We start from the raw sequence: 20,761 nt of genomic DNA, 5'->3' as shown, positions 1-20,761 counted from the left end.
AGAAGAGATTTTTGATCACCCTCCAGCCCACCATTCAACCATATGAATAAATGTAGGCCCTTTTTTTTATTTCACTGTGTTATATTCCAAAAAATACAGCACAATATTCCATTCAGTCTGTCTCTTCTGATTCATATTGACAAACAGATAGTTTTCAGATTTCTCCAATAATATAAACAAAATGTAAAGGCGGTATACCATTATTTCCATTAAAATAAACATAATTCAATTACACGTAAAGGTGCTGCTTTGCGGGCAGTATTCTAATTGAGTAGCCAGTAGATTAAATTACAGCATTTCCTCATTGTTCTGCAATCCAATATTTCTTGAAAACTAAAACCATCATATTCTTCAATTGCTAAAACCAATTTGGAGCTTAAAATGTCATGTCAAATCACATAACAGCAAGGTCATCGCAAATGAGATTTTCCTGCCCCTACCAATCAGTCATATTGCATCACTTCTAAAGAGCATTATTAGATTTTATCATTCCGTAAGAGCATCTTCTCCACTGACCTGTCTGGTAAAATGTGTGGTCTGCACTTGTGAACCACTTCTATAGAATAGCCTCAAAGAGAGTTACATATACCACTATTATTAATTTAAAGGACATCGCTACTCGACAGTTGATAACAAGAGCAATGAATTCACCAATAATACAATAAAAGGAAGGATTACCGAATATGGGAGCCAGTTACAGTTCAAAGAATGTGTAACCCTCTTCAGAGCTCGGTGTCAGCCCCGGCATTGAAGTCAAGTAACTAAAAGAAAAGGATCTTTCTTTGAGCAGCCTTCTTTTTAAAAATTAAGGGTTTGCAATAGTTACTAATAAAGTCATTTCTGTATTTCATGTTATAATATCTGCAGATAAAATATAATGCCATTTTGATAAAATAAATGCTATATTTTAGCAAAAGGGCTTCTTTTGTAAATATAACCTTTTTTTAAATGCTCAGACATACATTGCCTAGTGGTGTTTACATTATCTTTATTTGAATTCTGTCCTCGGGAGGCTGCCCTGGTTGACGTAGTAAGTACTGTAGTGATCTAACACCCTACAACATTTTATTCTGCTCATTTATTCCTTCATGATAAGACTAAGCAGCACAAATAAAATATTGCAGTGTATTGACTGAGCCCTCTGATAAGTAGACAGAGTCCATGAGGATGGACAGCAGAAATTTAAATGGCTGGGAATTCAACAAGAATTCCAGCCACTCTCTAAAACAGTTTCCCACTACGGAAGACCTGCTGTAACCACAGCAAAATATATTTGATTTCATTGCACTGCTATCACGCTAGGCTCCATGCAGCCTTAACAATGTACACCTTTTATCACTAACGGAAGATAGGAGAAAGATGGCATCTTTACTCTTTTATATTTTATTGATATTACTCCATCAATTGTAGCAAGAAATTCTTGGTAAAAACATATTTACATCAGGGTGTATCTAAATCACTGATTTTTAGAAAAAAATCAAAAAAATCTGTTTTTTTGGGGGGTTTTTAAGGATTTGTTTGATTTAAATAGATTTTTTATCAAACTTATTTTAATAAAAATGCTTTTGAAGTAAAAATCTATCTAAAGATAGTTTTCTATTTAATAAGATTAATCATTTAGTTTATTTAGCATGAAATTGAGCTTAGTTATGTAGCATGAGGCTGTATATTCTGCAATATTTTTTTTTTTCGTAAATTCATTTAATTAATCCAAACTCTGCAAGCTGAGATAGCATGCACTGCATTGATACATTAACACAATTTCACAGTAACCATGAGATAAAACAAAGTTCAGGAATATTCCTTCATCCAATTGTTTTGCAAATCTATGTACACTACAAACTGTATGATTGAATCGGTTCTGATATCGCTGTTTTAGTAACCTTATTATTCTAAATAGGAAACCTTAATTTTGTTTGCAAATATTAAAGATTCTAACTAACAGCAAGAATAAGACCTTACATTTAAAGAACACCTCTCATTTCAGATCCATCATGGCAGCGCCTTTTAGTGGGCATCCACTCACCTGCTGCCGCCACATCCCTCATCTTGTTGTGCCACTGCTGCATCACCAGCCGTCCCATTAAAGTGAATGGGACTGTCGGTGAGTCAACAGCAGGTCAGAGGAGGAGCCGCTGCTGGACATAGAGGATAGTTGCTCTTTAAATATTATTTAAATTGAGTTGATTTAAATCAAGCTATTTTACTAGTGATTTAAATCATGGTTTAAATCGACTTGATTGAAATCAAATTCCCCCTGATTTTACATTCTTGTCTATGGTTATAGTTGCAGCAGTTTCTGGTTTTGAAATTCATCTTATTTGTTTATGCATTTTAGTGATAACTTGTTTAATTCTTGACAAATATGTATCTTTTTATTATTATTTTTGTGTGCTTTGTAAAGACAAAGAGGCCCTGTCTACATTCATAATGAACGGCTCAGTTAGTTTCTCTCAAAACATTTACTTCATACTTTCTGTAGTAGCAAGCAGACATGTCTGTGTCAAAGTGGCAGTCCTCCTTTTAAAGCTGAAAGCTTTTAAAGCTCAAAAGACTATTACTAAAACCAAATCGAAATTTTACATAAAAATTAACACTGCTCCAAGATCAGGAGGGACAGATACACAGATGACAGGAAAAAAAACTGACAAGAATTTTAACCATTCTTACTCTATCCAAAATAAAAAATAACATTAGATATACTTCCCCCAATCACTGTCCCCAATGTGGACAGTGTCACCAGTTTATCGTTGCATAACTAGAACAACAGCCAAATATTTTCAAATGTTACCTTATGAACATCAGGTTCCAGAGATTCTGTCATATGTATTCTGTATACCCTGGTGTGTTATCTTTGTGAAATAAGCCTGCGGTCTTTTGTCATCTCTGCCATACTTCTAAAGTGATCTGGGGACAAAAAAAGCAACAATCAATTGGATCTTTGGTCTTGTGTCAGGAAGATCTGAGTATTTAAAAGTCGATTAGCAAACTTAAAGCTGAACTATACTTTGCTCCAGTGTGCTGCCTTGTCCTTGAGCTCCCTGTCAGCCACTGACATCTTCGGCCAGTCTGCTTCCAGCTACTGATCTTCAGCTGGTTTCATTGGCTGGGTTAGGATGACGTCACTCCTGTGCATGCCCTGGAGTTCATTCATCAGGGCATTGCCGAAATTGTACACTGAACCGTATGTGCACAGGTCGGTGTGCAAGGTTTAAGAGCAGCCTGACACAATATCAGTAAATTAGGTGTAATATTACCTTTTTGACAGCATTTATTTGTATTATACACTCACCGACCACTTTATTAGGTACACCTGTTCAATTGTTTGGTAACACAAATTGCTAATCAGCCAATCACATGGCAGCAACTCAATGCATTTAGGCACCTAGACATGGTAAAGACAACTTTGTGAAGTTCAAACCGAGCATCAGAATGGGGAGAAAGGAGATTTAAGTGACTTTGAACATGGCATGGTTGTTGGTGTCAGACAGGTTGGTCTGAGTATTTCAAAAACTGCTGATCAGATGGGCTACAGCAAAAGAAGATCACACCGGGTGTCACTCCTGTCAGCTAAGAATAGGAAACAGAGGCTACAATTCACACAGGCTCACCAAAATTGGACAATAGAAGAGTGGAAATATATCGCCTGGTCTGATGAGTCTCGATTTCAGACATTCAGATGGTAGGAACATAATTTGGCATAAACATGAAAGCATGGATCTATCCTGGCTTGTATCAACAGTTCAGGCTGGTGGTGTAATGGTGTGGGGGATATTTTATTGGCACACTTTGGGCCCCTTAGTATTGTTGCTGACCATGTCCATTCCTTTATGACTACAGTGTACCCATCTTCTGATGGCTACTTCCAGGAGGATAATGCACAAAGATCAAATCATCTCACCACTGGTTTCTTGAACATGACATCACTGTACTCCAATGGCCTCCACAGTCATCAGATCCCAATTCAATAGAGCACCTTTGGGATGTGGTAGAGTGGGAGACAAATCTGCAGCAATTGCGTGATGCTATTCCAACACCTTGTTGAATCTATGCCACGAGAACGTTGATTCATGAGTTGACATCAAATATCACCCCATACTTGCTAATGAACCAAAAATACCAACACAAGGGACACAAGGAGCTTCATACTCACGAGACTGTTATCTCAGAATGGGAACACAGTAGTCTTGACCCAGGGATGTAAAATGTTTTAATCTTCATATGCTCTGGAAGTCGAGACGCGCAGACATTGTAAATACAACAAGTTCTGCCCTTTGTAACCAAGTATGATTATGTATTGTTATTTCGCAAATAAAGAATTTGGAGAATCTATGCCACGAAGAATTAAGGCAATTCTGAAGGCAAAAGGAGGTCCAACCTGGTCCGTGAGTGTATATACAGACCTTTAGGTACTTGCCCACAACAAAATGTAGAAGATATACATCTAATATAACTCGCTTATAAAATGTATTTAGCTAGCTTCCTGAAAGTCAGAAATTTTATTTTTAGAAGTCACTAAAGTATAACAAATAAACAAGCTGACAAGATACTATCAAATGACAGAAATGATGTTGGAGTCATCATGAAACAATTTCGGTGTGTGTATAGGGCATAAAATCTCAGCATCAGATAATGCTAGGCGAGCAGTGGTTTGGAAAATTTTGACTGACTTGTTTTGATCTCTTCTGATACAGCTGGGAAGCTGATTTGTTGTGCGCTCAATAGTGGATGTGCATGTCTGGTGAATAGGGATCGCCTGAGGTTCTTTTTATTCACTTCAAGTAGTCCAATCCCCATGTGTATAAACAGTTTTCAGTTAGTCATGAAACAGCAGGCAGGCAAACTTTTTAAATACCAGTAATAACGACCGATGTATGACATTCCCTAGTCTCATGGCCTCACCTTGTTAGGCAAACCTATACATTATGTGCAGAAAGGCTTAAGCATTCATTTTTTTCCTTGCTTCCTCGTGAATTATTTATCATACCTTTAGCTACAAATATAATGCCATTTGTTCATGGAAATAATATTTTGTTTGCCTTGTTCTAAATCGTTTCACATTTAATGAATATTATAGTAGAGTCTTATCCTGCAACACATTAACATTGTCAACAGAATGATAATTAGGAATGGGGTAATATTACAGCCGTTTAACAAGCTGACATCTTCTTAAATATTTGATTTATGTGAAATTGATGAATCTCAATTCACTTTAATGTCAGCGCCCATCAGTAGAGATACTGGTGATGAGATGTAATCTTCTCTTGAAGCAGAAAACCATTGTCCTGGACAGCTATTGCATAGAAATAATAATAATGACCAACTGAGAGCACAAATATGGGGAATTAGAATGCAAATGTAAATAAAATAAACTGGTACCAAATACATCACAATATGAATCTGAAAAAAAACTTTATTTCAGAAATTTAAAGAAGCAACATATCACTTTGCACAAATGAGGTGTTTTCCATTTATTTACAGATTGACTTAAATTCTAGTTCAGGTAACCAATTTTTGTTTTAACCAATTGTGTGCAGAATAATTAAAATAAATTGCATATGATTGGATTTAGGAAGCAGGATTTCTGGTCTTTGCTTAAAATAACATCTCTTTATAGACCCAGCTCATTAGGCCCCTTTCACATGGTTGCACATCTGTTTTGAACAGCAGGAGATCTGTCCAGCCATCCCCTGCTGATCTGAGCAGAGTGGGTGGATGACAGCTCTGTATCTGCTCATTTTATGCAGAGTGGGCATGGACAGAGCCCTCTCTGCTCTATAGGTGGCCAGGTGTAAGCGGGCTCCATCGTCTGTTTACACCCAACTGCCCACCTATCTAATCCATCTACATGGAGGAGAACAAATCCCTTTCCATTTGTTTTTAGCAGACTAGATCGGATCAGAGGTAGGCTGATGTAAATGGAAACAAGACTGTTTACACCCTCCGGTCCATAGGAGTTAATGGACCATCCAATCTGGTCCACCTGAAAAACTGACAGCTGGACATGACCGAAATGGTCGTTTAAAAGGGGCATTATTGTTATACTGTAAACATGGAAAATATATACTGTATATAGCAAAAACACAAAAACTAAAAAGTTATTGCCATGTTAACCAGCCAGTACTGACACTGTTAAATTTGGTTGGGGCATCTAGGCTTCAGTGACTTGTATAGTCCAGAAGGTCACCACCACACTGTATTTGTGAGATAAGTGACTGGAAGCTCAACCATAAAGAAATATCCATACAAATCCAAAAAAAGGATAGAGGCACTCTGCAAGATGTCTTGTAGAGAAGAAAACAACAGTATTTTATTGTCAGCACTTGAATAAAGCTCAGTCAGTCTTATATATTTATATGCCATATATAGAAAAATAAAAGTCCAGGATTGTTGCACTCAATGTATTGCAAAAAAAACTCACACATACAGTATATACATATATATATATATACATATATAGTATATAGCAATACATTTTGACTGCAGCAATCTTGGACTTTTATTTTTCTATACAAGGCAGCTCACTCTGCTTATTCAGTTACATATATATGTAGCCTGGATGTCAGCCCCCTTTAAGCCTGCAGACTCCAGCTAATGCCGGCTTGGGAGGCAAGTCCTGTAACTGTGGCGTGATCTCACACCTTGCCTTCGAGGGACAGACTTGGACCAGCATTTGTGTTGAGAGACCTATTGTTGAGTTTAGTGTACTTTGCTACCACCCGGATTGAGTGTTCCAAAAGGAAATCCAGAACCCCAATACTGGCAAACTGTATTTGAGAACCCTCTGGCCAGTGGCATAGATAGAGCCTCTTGTGACTGTAGTCTGGCCACATATTTCAAAACCTTTGTCCTTGATTGCAACATTTGTACTTGAACTATTATGGTGTCATTCATTGCTGTTTTACTGCCTTAACAATCTCTTTCCTGTTAGGGCTTATTGTTTGTCTTGAATAAAGCCCACTTTAGGCTATTGGTGTGTCCTGAGTTCTGGGTCAGTTCAGAGGGTCATCCTTGAAAGTGGCAGGAGAATCCATCTATCCAACTGCTCTATTTGGGGTTAGTACTATATATACAGTATATATATACTGTGACAGCAGGTAGGTTGCATCTAGGGGGAAATACTGAGAGTCCTTCTGTGGTGAGCTAAAGAGCCCATCTGAAATAAGTTGGCTCATTAGGGCCTCTACAAAATTCCCAGCCTGCTTAGACCCCTTTCACACTGAGGCATTTTTCAGGTGCTCTTGGGCTAAAAATAGCGCCTGTAAAGCGCCTGAAAAACGGCTTCCTTGCAGTCTCAGTGTGAAAGCCTGAGTGCTTTCACACTGAGGTGATGCGATGGCAGGCCGTTAGAAAAGATTGATTATATATAATGGTGTGCTCTGGTCAACTTCCTATTACACAATCTAAGAAGGAAATACGAGGCTACCAATCCTGAGGCTGTTATGAGGATATGTATTGAACACAGTACTGTGCAAAAATGCAATAATATCATGTGCAAATAGGCAAAAAAATGTTTTAAAGTGCAAAATTAATTTGTGTACAATTGACAAAAGTGCAGAAATGCTATGCACTTATCACAAGAAATGTGCAAATGGGCAATAGTAAGTGTTGATAGCGAAAAAACTCCTTCACATCCAATACAAGTGGATAGGATAGGAGGTGTTTCTCAGACAAGCCACCTTGCTTGCTAGATTCTCAAAAGGCTCCGAACGTAACGTCACTGGCTCCACCCAACGCGTTGCATCATATGTCACATGACTTTATCAAGGACGTTAGAAAAACTCCTGCAAGCAGCATCTTTGGAGCGGTATATACACCACTCCTAAACCACTCTTGCCCATTGAAATGAATGGGCAGCAGCGTCGAACCGCTGGCAAAGCACTGCTGCGTCTCTTGGCGGGTCATCTTAACCCTTTTTCAGCCGCTAGTGGGGGTTAAACGCACCCTATTAGCGGCCTAAAACCTCTGCAAAAATGACAGTAAAGCGTTTTACTGTCAACACTGCTCCTGTGTGAAAGTAGCCTTAGAGTGTTGTTCCCATCCTGGAACCAGTTTTGTGCTTGTGTAGACTGAGGGAGTTTGATACCTGTCTGTGCGGTGAGACAATCAGGGCCGCTGTTAGAAATCATGGGGCCCCATACAGCCTACCTGACGGGGCCCCATTGACCCCGCCCACAACCCATCCTGGCTCCGCCCATAACCCCACCCCTGCCTCCACGCTGTCTGGGCAGGAGGCAGGAGGCAGGAGCTGGAACATTTAACATTTACAGCGCCCCACCAATCATAACTGCATCTGAATGGGAGAGATGTCAGTGTTTTGACATCTGTGCCCATTCAGTTTGTGTCTTCATACGGAGCTTTCAATCAGGTCTGCATGAAAAAGGACCTAATTGCAAAGCTTGGGTGAAAGGTTATGAAAGGAGAGTGGTTTGGGGGTGGTAAAAATGCAGCTTGGCTATGTATTTTTACTGTCCCTTCCCCCATCACATGTGTAAAAGTAGCATCTCACTATGTGCTCATGGTCATTATCATTATGATGATCAGAGCACAGCAGGTGCTATGTGGCTCTGTCAGTGTAACATGACTGTGTGATGCTGACTTTGTTATGGCTGTGCTGAGTTATAGTCTGTAACACACAGTACAGTCATATATCAGTAAAGTCAGCACCACACAGTCATGTTACACTGACAGAGCCACACAGCACCTGCTGTGCTCTGATCATCATAATGATAATAACCATGAGCACACAGAGTCTAGGGACTGCACATGCTACAATAGTGTGACCTGTCAGTGTGTGTGTGTGTGTGTGCAGGGGACTGCTTGCCTGTGCACCACTGCCATTGGCCAGATTACTCCTGCTGCTCTGTCTGTCTCAGCCGTCCCAGTGATAAGTCCCTCAAGCTGCAGCACTTACTGGATGAAGGGAGCCGTATAACAGTAATATCCATCCGCCGGAGAGGCATACAGTGAGCAGGAAGAACTTTAGTTTGTGCAGGTATACTGAGAACAGCATGCGGCACAGCATTGTATCCCTGCACCCGAAAATAGAAAAAAAGTCCCTCTTCTGCTTTCACCTCCTGGGCCCCTCTGGTAACCTGATGGGGCCCAGGAAATGAATATATATTCCTTATATATGTTAGTAATCAAGTGGGTGCAGGTTAATATAGTTATTTCGTTTTTTTTTTTTTTTTTTTTTTAGCTAGAAGTTAAAAGCTGCTCGGGCCCCCCCTGCTGGCCGGGCCCGGTACAACAGGGCTGGTTGTACTGCCCTATCAGCGGCCCTGGAGACAATGTCTGTGCAGGAATCCTTTTAAACAGGGAGATTGGTGCTGGAGCAGGACAAATTGATAGCCAGGGAACCTGTCTGTGTAGTAAGTTGGCAAGGGTTTATTTTCATGGTTATTTTTGTTTTGTTGCCATGTATATAGTGTAAATAAACCGCACCTTTGTCTTTTTTACCTGCAATGCTGTTTGCTGTACCTAATTTTGTGTAGTGAACTCATCCAGGGGGTCAAACACACCCGCTGCCGAGCTAACCTCCTCACAATAAATATATATATACTGTATATATATATATATATAACTGTCCTAATCAGACGACAAGACAGATCTCAGTAACCCACCATAACTTGTATTATGCTGACACATTGGTCTTTGCTGACTGACCAATTGTGGTTTGAAGGGTAATAAAGTTCAAAGGGATATAAAACTCTTGTGTTGAACTTCACTGGAGGAGTGTATTATTACCACATGTCTCTGATGACTAAGATGTCCTTTGACTCTGTATACAATGAAAAGTTTGCTGTCCTGAAGACATTTTCTTGTGGCTTTTTATTGGCAGTTTATGATGTGAGAGCTTCAGTTTCACATTATATTATATTACAGATTGAAGACATTTTCTTGCACCAGTGTGACATAATAGTAAGTTATTTCTATGCAAATGTAATTAAAACTACATACGCCACAAACTACCTGCTACATAAGTGTGCATTATATTATTCTTATGCATGTGCATATGTGTCATAGGATAATTGGGTTGATTTACTAAAAAGTTGAAAGACTTGAGTCACATGGAGGTAAGGGAGCTGCACACCCCAAATATATTTACAAGAAAAGAGTAAGAGGTTCTTACTCTTTTTGTGCAGCAAATAAATTAGGTTTTTTTTGCAGCAAATAAATTATCGAATTTTTAAACAAAGTAAATGTATGAAAAAAGGTATTTTATTATACAAATATTAAAATCCACAAAGATCTAAAATATGAGCTTTGGATTACAAATCATGACCCATCATGTGTAATGACATACAAAGTAATCAAATATGCTCAGCCAACTATGGTACGTGGTGAGTATTTTAGCTTTAAACAATGCCCGGATGCGTTTTGACAACATGGGTTGTAGTCTTCTTCAAGGGGGCTGCAATTGTCTAGACAGAAAAATATATTAAGCTTCTTGATTACATAATATTGTACAATCTACAAAGAATATCCATATGGATTTACAAGGTATAGTTATCTCTAACAGATGGGAAACAATATTGAAACCAAAGGCTTTTGCTGGTTCGGATCCCCCCTAGGCTGTCTCGACCATCCACAAGACAGGGCCCGGTGTGCCTGGCATGCAATGAACCACGTTTTTAGTGCTTAAAGAGGGTAGGGGCAGACCACCCGTGCTGAATGGTTCCCCAAAAAGGACCAAAATTAAATAAAAGTATATAAATATATGTAATCACAAGTAATGCGATAGATGCACCAAAGGCAGACAAAATATGTGTGTGTGTATGTATATATGTATGTGTGTATATATATATATATATATATATATATATATATATATATATATATATAGTATATAAAATGTATATCCTATATTGTGTTAATGTCCCACCAATATTGGTCATATTGATCAATACCCTATATGTTAAAAGAGAAGTATGGGTTTCCTTTTTTTTTTTTTGCTTTAATCTTAATCCTCATGAGCTGCTAATATCTACAAATCTTTCCTTCCATCTGAAAAGTGCCTCGTTTATGTTAAAATAGAGTTAATTACCTGTGGGAGGGTCTACAGTCTTTCATGCACTGTCATACCGACTGGAAAGATAAGCTCTCAAGGAAAAACATGAAAGGTAAAAGTTCAAAAAGAAAATTCCATTTTAGATATAATCTGCCCATATATGGGGGAGGATTTTCATATGAAGAAAATATTACTTTGGATTTTAAACAGTCAGAGTGCAAAATAAGTCATACATTACGCTTTTGTTTTAGTTGTTGAACATATATCAGTTTTTGTACTTTACAGGTATGACCAAATCTGGTAGAGACGTGGTTGCCAGAGTCCAAACCAAGTTATGGGTCTTCAGTATCTGGGCACTTTATGGGTATTTAGAGATCTACCTAGGCTCAGTTACATCACAGCCTCTGGGTCCCATTGCAGTTTTTATTTGCAAGTCAGCTAATATGCTTTTGCAGAATGTATGCTAAAATGCTTGCTTCCAAGACAAGAAGAAATAATTGATAATCAATCCAAGATATTACCTACTCCTTATTGTTAAAAGTAGTTGGTTAGGCTTAGTAGTTAATATTAGTTTATATGTTGGAGGAGAAAGGGGCCATTCAAGGATTATATCTCTGATACATATCTGACACTTCTAAACTGAAATATAGCTCCTTATGCATATACCATATTTGTGTAAAATCTTAGCCAACCCATACAGGAATAATTTTTTTTATTCAACCATCCCTGGATTCTCGATCCACACACTCAATGTGGATGAGGGAATCCTCCCCAGCGAGCTATTATGATCTGGTATCAGGAAAGCTTCCCCTCCATCAGAAAATACACTATAGCCTGCAGCGATGATCAAGCAGACAAAATTTAGAGGCCAGATGTACAGAATTCGTTTGGTAGACGGACGTCTGTACAACCTCCCGGTCCATACATGGATCTAATTTTGGCCGGTCCCTGCAGAACCAGCCTAATTTCAATCCATATTTGGCCAACTTAAGTTTGCCTATAAATGGACAAAAATCAGAAAGTACTGGACCATAGTATATTAAACACATAATTCAACAAATATTCCTAAATTAATAAATGCATAGTTAAGTTAACAGTAATAAATAAATATAAACCATAACTTTTTTTTTTCAAAATGTAAAAAGGCTTTTTTTCATAAAAGTGTGACTAAAACAGATTAAGTTCACAGTGGGGAGCAATTAATTGTCTAACTAATTTCTGTGTGTGGTTGGTCAAGTGATTAGGTATTCATTAATTACATGATTCTAAACACAGCAAGGAGGTTTGTATGGCATAAGCGGCTGCTCATTCCTATAGTGACTCTCTAATCATTATGAGGAGCTTATGTAGTTGGCTAATAAAGAGGACCAGCTTGTAAAAACTCCTCACTATTGGTGGCAAGCGTTAACAAAGAGGTTAGTGATGTGTATTGCTGTGATTTGTGGTCAGTCTGCAGCTACGAAAGACGTCAGTAAAGACGTTGGGTGCGATAATACAATACTTAGTGCTGGGAGGTTTTATTATAATCTATGCGCCTTGGTTGCGCTGGAATGTTAGCTTGAGTACAGTTGTAAAAGTTTAATGATAATAAAGAACCTGACTATTTTCGGACTAAAGATAGACGGCTGTTACCAAAATTAGGGATTCTGCACACATTTAACAGAACACCACCCTTTATATAATACTGTTTTGGAACAATATTTGTACCCATTCTAATAAAATCTTATAGCATATCTAAATCCAAAAACAAATGTGTAATATACAGTTGTGCTCATAAGTTTACATACCCTGGCAGAATTTATGATTTCTTGGCCATTTTTTTTGAGAATATGAATGATAACACAAAAAAAGTTTCTTTCACTCAGGGTTAGTGTTTGGCTGAAGCCATTTATTATCAATCAACTGTGTTTACTCTTTTTAAATCATAATGACAACAGAAACAATCCAAATGACCCTGATCAAAAGTTTGCATACCCTGGTGATTTTGGCCTGATAACATGCACACAAGTTGACACTAAGGGGTTTGAATGGCTATTAAAGGTAACCATCCTCACCTGTGATCTGTTTGCTTGTAATTAGTGTGTGTGTATAAAAGGTCAATAAGTTTCTGGACTCCTGACAGACCCTTGCATCTTTCATCCAGTGCTGCACTGACTTATGAGCACAACTGTATATTACACATTTGTTTCTGGATTTAGATATGCTGTAAGATTTCAAAATACTCCCCGCTTTGGGGGAATAAGCAATACAAAGAAATATATAAATTGGAGGGATTTGAAAGCTGGCACTCTAAGGGGCTTCAATATATAGATGTATACACATAATGTCCTGCGCTCCTTTCAGGATTTGCAAGAATCGTTTCAATTGCGTTCTAGTAACTTCTTTAAATATTTGCAATTACGGCATGCAATTCAATCTCAGTTTAACAGGGAAAAGATAGTGATAAAACCTACCCCACTTATAATATCATTAGCAGGGGGGAGGAAAAAAAGGGCTTGATCTCATCTTTATATGGTCGACTGATGAGACCATATCGGGTTAATGATGTTATCCCGGGTAGAACAGGCTGGGAGAGAGACATAGGGGACATTTCAGACGAAAATTGGCAAATCATTTTGAGAAGGGTACCCCTAGTTTCATTATCACCGGCTCAATGCCTGATGCAATTATTTATAATATACAGGGTATACAGAATACCAGTCAAATTATTTAAGTGGGGCAGGCATGATTCTCCGGAGTGTCCTAGAGGTCAAAAGTGTCCAGCTGACTTAATACATGATGTGGAATTGTCCAAAATTGGCTAGATATTGGCGAGAGGTGGATAATACAATCAATGCTACATGTAGGTTATGATACTAGTTATGATACTAGTTACCAGATTATTGTTTATTGCATGAAAGTTATTTGTTCTAAAGTGTATATCTCCGAGGGCACCCTCATTTGAGGACTGGCGCCTTCAGGTAAATGAAAACATTCTGAAAGAACAACAAATACATTGTAATAGGGGGGGTACCCAATAATTTGATTAAAATATGGAAACTATGGATATCGGATCCACGGTTAGCCCCATTTTCACTAGCACTGGGGGATTCTGTATTGAGTGGTTAACCGATGTTTGGGACAGTAAAAACGGTACTAGAAAGAAAACAGGGTAGAGGTTTATACCAGAGGACAGAAAAAAAAATTGTAATGAAATAAGATGTTGGTAGCAGCAACCTTCTCCTTTGTCAGCTTCAATTATACAACTCAATATGGAAGGTACACTATGGATTTGTCGCCCAGTTTGTGCGTTTTTATTTTAATTTTATTTTTTGTGTGTGTGTATGTTGGAGTGTATCTGTTTTTTTACTATTTGTGTCCAAAGGCTGGTTAGGAAGTATATATGATAGTGGTAAGGAAGAAAGAAAAGGCAAAAATTTCAAAAGATGTCTTGTACGGACCAATGGAAATAAATAAGGAAATGAGGAAAGTACGTATTAGCGGTATAATGAAACAAAGTTATAAAATATATATTGATGCTGTAACTTGGTCTGCTATAACTTGGCCTGTAAAATTGAAACATGCTTAATAAAGAAATAAAGTTTAAAAATAAAAGATTTTATTAGAACGGGTAAAAAACATTCTGAGCGTCATTAGATGTGGTGATTGCTTTTGTGTTTTTCAGGTTAAAAGCATTTTCTGCAGGAAAAATGCATGTTGATGCTGTCAGAAAATCAGTGTGATGTAACTTCCTGTACGCTAAACTGAAATCTCAACCAGCCTTTCCAGTTCTATTTCGTGCACTACAGAATATCTCCCCTATGTATTAAAGTTGAGGAGAGAAGACGTTTGAAGGACAGGACAGTCTGAGCGCTTTCACCCTAGAAAAGAGAGTATGTTACTGGCAGGATCACCTGGCAAAAATAAAAAGAGAACTTTTTCATCTAAGGACTAAAAAGCTGTACTGTAATGCCTAAAATCTTATTTTTAGTATTCTTCAACTTAAAGCGGGAAATAAACGCAAAACTAAAAATGTAATATGTTGTAGCTTACCAATCACTAGATGTGGTGGCTGCATTCGTTTTTCTTTTTGTTTTGTTTTTCCCTCTGTTTTGCCCTGGTAATCTGGTCAGTAACACGCTTCCTGACAACACAATGAATGACCACAGAGGGCAAATTTGTACAGCAGCATTGTCAGTCTGCGGGAGGGGAGTGTCAGATGTATTATAAGATTTAAATAAACTAACATTCTGAAGCCCAACTCCAGCTAATACTTTAGAATGAGTTACAGCAAACCCTTGGGATAAGGGTTTATATAAGAAAATAAAAGCTGAGCTTTTTAAGCACCCTGGCCAGTGTTAAAGTGGTTCTCCAGGCCCCCCCCCCCCCCCCACCCATTTTTTGCATACTTTGTGATGGGCACTGAATGTTTCAGATACTCGCCCAACCAGCAACCAGTGGTGTCTTGCAGAATCCGACCTGCCGGCTCTTCAGGGTTTAGCCTAGATGAGTGATGGGCATCAGGGGGCAGGACAGAACATGTTTTTTTTTTTTAAAAAGGAAACAAACAAAAAAAAAAGTGTGCTTTATGTGGGGAGGAGATGAGGAGGAGTGGAGAGGAGGGAACGTCACAATAAGGTTGAAGTCCTGCTTTAAAAGATCATCCTTGTAACTGCAGGATAGCTTTTCTGTTGCAAAACAAACACCTACTGGCTGGATCACCAGATGAAAATAGATAAAAGAAAGCTTAAAAAAAAGAAAATGAATATAGTAATACAGCCATAACATATAATAAATAAATGCTTGTGGGTTTAATACTGATTTAACCCACAGTAACTTAAACAGCAATAAACCTTTATAGCAATTTTTTTCTTATGTGAAATATATGTAAAAACTAAAATCTCATTGGTTTCTATGGGTTATTTCACCCTATTGGATCCTGGCAGTGACATAAGTGGAATAACCATGGTAAAACTACAGTCTACTAGTAGTTCTTTAGCTTGTATTAAACAGTGCCAATGTATAATGAGCAATTATATGTTTTCATTTTTTTATTTGCAGACCTGTACCCACAGATCTACTTCTGAATTAGTTTGCGGGTCAACTCCATCCCTGAAAGATTTAAACTTGAAGCCACCAATTGTCACACAGGCTTTTTTCATTTTGGATGGAGTGAGAGCTTCTGTTTCTGGATTCACATTTGTAATCAACCCTGTGTTTAAAACAATTGATAAGCCACTAGTTATTTCTGGGGGCAATAAAAACATCCTAGAAATTAAGGTATGTTTTGAAATTTGAATTTTGACTGTGCATTCGTGAAAATCTTGTTTAATGTTTTGTTTGCATACTTTTTATTAATATATGCAGTATTTAAAAAAAAAATGTGTATATGGGGATTTATCAAAAGCAGAGTAACCAGAATATGGAGCAGCCAAGGAAGCTGCCATCTTAAGCTGGCCATAGATGGATCGAATCTCGGCCGGTTCAGCTGGGATCGGCCAAGATTTGATCCACCTCCATCTATCTGGGCAGGCTGGATGTATTGAAGTCAGTTTATCGACTTCAGTACAACCAGCCTGTGTGATTTTTTTTCATGTGATCACTGCCAGGGTCTATAGCTGCCAGCAGTGACCATTGTGTTCTGCTGGCAAGGAAGGTGCCCCTCTGGCAGAACACAATAGCACTGCAGGAGGGATTCTCCCAATCACACTGACTGTGTTTCTGGGAGAATTTAGCAATTTTCCTTCCTTCCACCATGAAGCTGCATAATCTATAGGCTTCTTCAGGCTTTGTTTGATCTGCAGTTGCTATGGAGCTGCACATGTGATCAGTTATGACACCAACCATTTAATGGCTTGACAGTTCAGTTGACAAGCAAGCAACTGTGACAGTTATCACACCTTGAATGTAACTGCTTCGGGAAGTAGCTAAATCAATGGATTTAGTTCCACTTCAACCGAACAAGATGAAGATAGAAACTGATTGCCATTTATAACTGCTCCAGAATGTGTTGGCTCCACGTTTGATAAATTGCCCCTGTAGTGTTTTGTAAGTACTTTATTGGCTCTTAGTCAACAAATATATTGCATATGCATATTCAATTTTTTACCATTTGCAGCCAGCAGGTGGCAAGATCAAGACTGATATACAGCGTACTACTTTTTGTCTTTTCTGAAAGTTATGTTCAGAATAGGCTGAATAATCTTTCTTGCAAAGAGTTCTGAATAGCAGGATATCCAGTTTCAAACCCAGAGCAGAAAGAGTCAGAGGCACAGCTAACAGAGGCAGGACCTATGACCTATCTGGATTACAAATGGAAAGTTAGAAAGAGACAAATAACAATTATACAGGTAATGCTGGGCTTTCATACTAGAAAGTCTAGTATATTTCACAAAATTAGTGACATTAATTTACCAAGTATTACACCTTTTTTTTTTTTTTTTAAACAAAAGATTTCATATAAGTATTAATAAAATCATATAAACATTATAGATCTAGAAGTTATGCTAGAACTGGGTTCTTAGCTTAGCTTTTGGTGCGAGATCTGCATGCTGTTAGTGCAGAGGGATGCAGAACAGACCAAGCAAGCATGTCGAAGAACAGTGGTTATTTAGTGTTAGGGCTTAGCTTAGAGGTTAAGTTAGGTTACTGTTAGACTTAGGGGTTCAGAGTTTTAGGGGTTATGCACTGGGGTAAATATTAAAGTGACACTAAAGGTGTGGGTTTAAAAAAAAATTAAAGTGACAGTAAAGGTGTGAGTTTAAAAAAAAAATTAAAGTGACACTAAAGGTGTGGGTTTAAAAAAAACAAAAACAAACATATCATACTTACCTCCACTGTGCAGCTCGTTTTGCAGAGAGTGGCCCCGAACATCCTCTCCTGGGGACCCTCAGCAACTCTCGTGGCTCCTTCCCACATCAGATAATCCCCTGGGAGAAGTTCTCTCCCGGGGGGTTACCTTGAGGGCACGCTCCCAAGTCCTGCATTCGGCATCCATAGATGCCGAATGCAGGACTCTGCCCCACCCCATGGCACCCGCGTCATTGGATTTGATTGACAGCAGCTAGAGCCAATGGCTACGCTGCTATCAATCTATCCAATCAAGAGCCGAGAACCCAGAGAGAGAGCGCATCCCCGTGGTACAAGTTTGAGGGTTCAGATAAGTAACAAGGAGGGGGCTGGGGGGCCAGTCACTGCCAGGTGTTTTTTTTTCACCTTAATGCATAGGATGCATTAAGGTGAAAAAACATGAAACTTTATAACCACTTTAAGAGCTAATTTTATTAATCAATTTTAAGAGGGAAATTTAAACATTAAGGGTCTTTTTTATGTGGTAAGTGCTGGAGGTGACCATAGGTATTAAGGGCTTAAACTTAGGGTTAAGTTTAAGAGGGGAGGGTAAGTGTTAAGTAGGAAACTTTGGGGATCAGACTGCATGTTCGTTTTGAGTGGGTTAAGAGACAGGTTAATGTGATATTAAAGTCTTGTTTTTTTTTTATTTAAAAATAACTAACATGTTATTCTTACCTGCTCTATGCAGTGGTTTTGCACAGAGCAGCCCAGATCCTCCTTTTCTGGGGTCACTCGTCTGCGCTCCTGGCCCCTCCCTCCTGCCAAGTGCCCCCACAGCAAGCATCTTGCCATGGGGGCACCTGAGCCAAACCGCTGCTCTGTGTGTCTATTCAGATATGGAGCCGTGGTTTGGCTCTGCCCTCACTCTCTCCCGACTTTGATTCACAGCAGGAGCCAATGGCCTATCGCTGCTGTCTTAGCCAATGAGGAGTCCTGGACTGCTGAGGCTCTCGTGCTGGATCGAGATGGAGCTTAGGTAAGTATTATGGGAGCTGAGGGGAGCTGCTGCACACAGAAGGTATTTTATCTTAATGCATAGAATGCATTATGATAAAGTGGTTCTAAAGGCAGAAGGTTTTTTAACAGTTAAATTAAAAGTGATGTCATAAGCAAAGTTTTGGCTTTTGACCTGCCCCACCCTCACATTAAATAAAAAAGGAACATCACAGATCACACTTGTCATGTCTTTAGAAACACAGAGTTCTGGGTTCTGGGTTTTTATTTTACTTTGCTGAGCCAGTGGAGTGCAGTACTGTGCCTGTGCCAGCATGCTGCATAGAATGCATAGAATTCTGAGGGCTGTATGTACAATATCTCAGGGACTACATTATTGGCTCCAGATACTATCAAAGTCACTTAGAACATATGTACAGTAAAATTCTACTGTGTTTTCATAAAATAACAAACCGGACTAATATTTGTATAACTTTTTCTATTACACTCAATAAAAATTGTTGAAACAGAACAAATGTATCAAAAAAGATCATTATATAAACGTAAAAAACATAATGTAAATTGAAATTGGCAAAAAGCTATTGTTTCCATTTAAATATCTATATGTCAAAGTGTATTTCCACTTTTGCAGCCAGATTGCGATAACACCTACTTTATATTTTTTACATGTTCCCGTTAACATAATATACCAAAACATTAACTTTTTTTAATAATATCACTCTATATGCATTATTTTTATGTTTAATTGGGCTGAACTTTTCTACAAGGAAGTACATTGGTGTTATTTAACTAAGGCCATTTTTTGGCTTAGGTACTACCAGAGAACCCATCTTGCTATTTTCCCTTGCTTACTGTCTGTGATATCAAGGTTGGTGGCAGATCATTGACAGAAGGAAAAAAAGATGAAGAACTGTTTCTGGCTATCACCATTATGCAAAGTATAAATGCTGCAGACAGTTTTAAAAGCATACACACTCACATCATCACATCATCTGCATTTGCATTGATGGAGAGTGAGCGACATGGAGAAGTAGTGGAGGCTTTGTATAGATGTCAGCACAATTAAATATATACAAAAAGTGGTTCAATTCTAGTGGGGAATAGGAGAGATTGCCCACATCCCTAATAACACATCAAAAAAGCAAAGAAACCCTTTGACGGGACTTTGTAGGGCAATGAATCCAAAAATAGTGCATGCAAACAATGAAAAATAAAAAATATATATAGTTTAATACAAAATCTAAAAAACATCAATACATAAAGTTTTTTTTGTCAAAACTACATATTCAATTGATGCCATAGATAAGGGAACATAATTAAACTACTATTTGCAACACCCGTGTGCGATTGTACAGAGTGAAACTCTACGCGTTTCACGGTTTTTGGCGTAATTCCTCTTCATCAGGAGAAAATGGTATAGATATCTATGCAATCTACAATTCATAAATATATGAGTAAATACAAGGTATATGCATACACAAATTGTGTCCCATTTACTCATATCTTTACGGAGATGCTTTTTTTGCTTATGCTTTTTATTCTTTTTTGAAGCACAATTAAATAGGCAGCTGACACATAAGGCATATTAATTCACTATTGTTGCCAACGACATGGTTGCATTAAGGGAGAATTCAACTCAACCCTAAAAAATTAATTCTTAGTAAAATGAGTACTGCTAAACTACACAACATGCTTTAAATACCTAAGTAGATCTTAGGGGAAGGAATCTCACTGCTCCAGGAACACACATGCAGGTAGTAAACTCCTCTCTCGGCCCGGAGGCCACAGGTGCAGGCAATTGCCGATAGCAACAAACAAAACTAGACTTTGGACTGCCACACTCTTGAGAAAAAAAAAGCCTTTCTTTATTTAAAAAAATCACATAAAAAAAACACAGCAGACAAAAAGGCTGATGTTTTGCACTAGCAGTAGTGCTTACTCATAGATAATGAGTAAACACTACTG

At 38.3% G+C, this 20,761-nt stretch overlaps 1 protein-coding gene across 2 annotated transcripts in view; it reads left to right on the top strand.

Annotated features, from left to right (window-relative positions):
* The window catches only part of MET (MET proto-oncogene, receptor tyrosine kinase), a 196,138-nt gene that overhangs the window by 136,569 nt on the left and 38,808 nt on the right, over positions 1-20,761 (top strand). For both annotated transcript variants that reach the window (XM_077471942.1, XM_077471943.1), the window contains one exon: positions 16,052-16,270. In XM_077471942.1, coding sequence (XP_077328068.1) covers positions 16,052-16,270 — 219 coding nt within the window. The remainder of the gene's footprint in view (positions 1-16,051; positions 16,271-20,761) is intronic.

This window comes from Lithobates pipiens, unplaced genomic scaffold (assembly GCF_037356315.1).
Source record: "Lithobates pipiens isolate NorthernLeopardFrog02 unplaced genomic scaffold, aLitPip1_a1.2 Scaffold_8, whole genome shotgun sequence".
Classification (NCBI taxonomy): domain Eukaryota; kingdom Metazoa; phylum Chordata; class Amphibia; order Anura; family Ranidae; genus Lithobates; species Lithobates pipiens.
The sequence above is the reverse complement of the archived record's forward strand: the minus strand, read 5'-3'. Positions and strand labels throughout refer to the sequence as shown.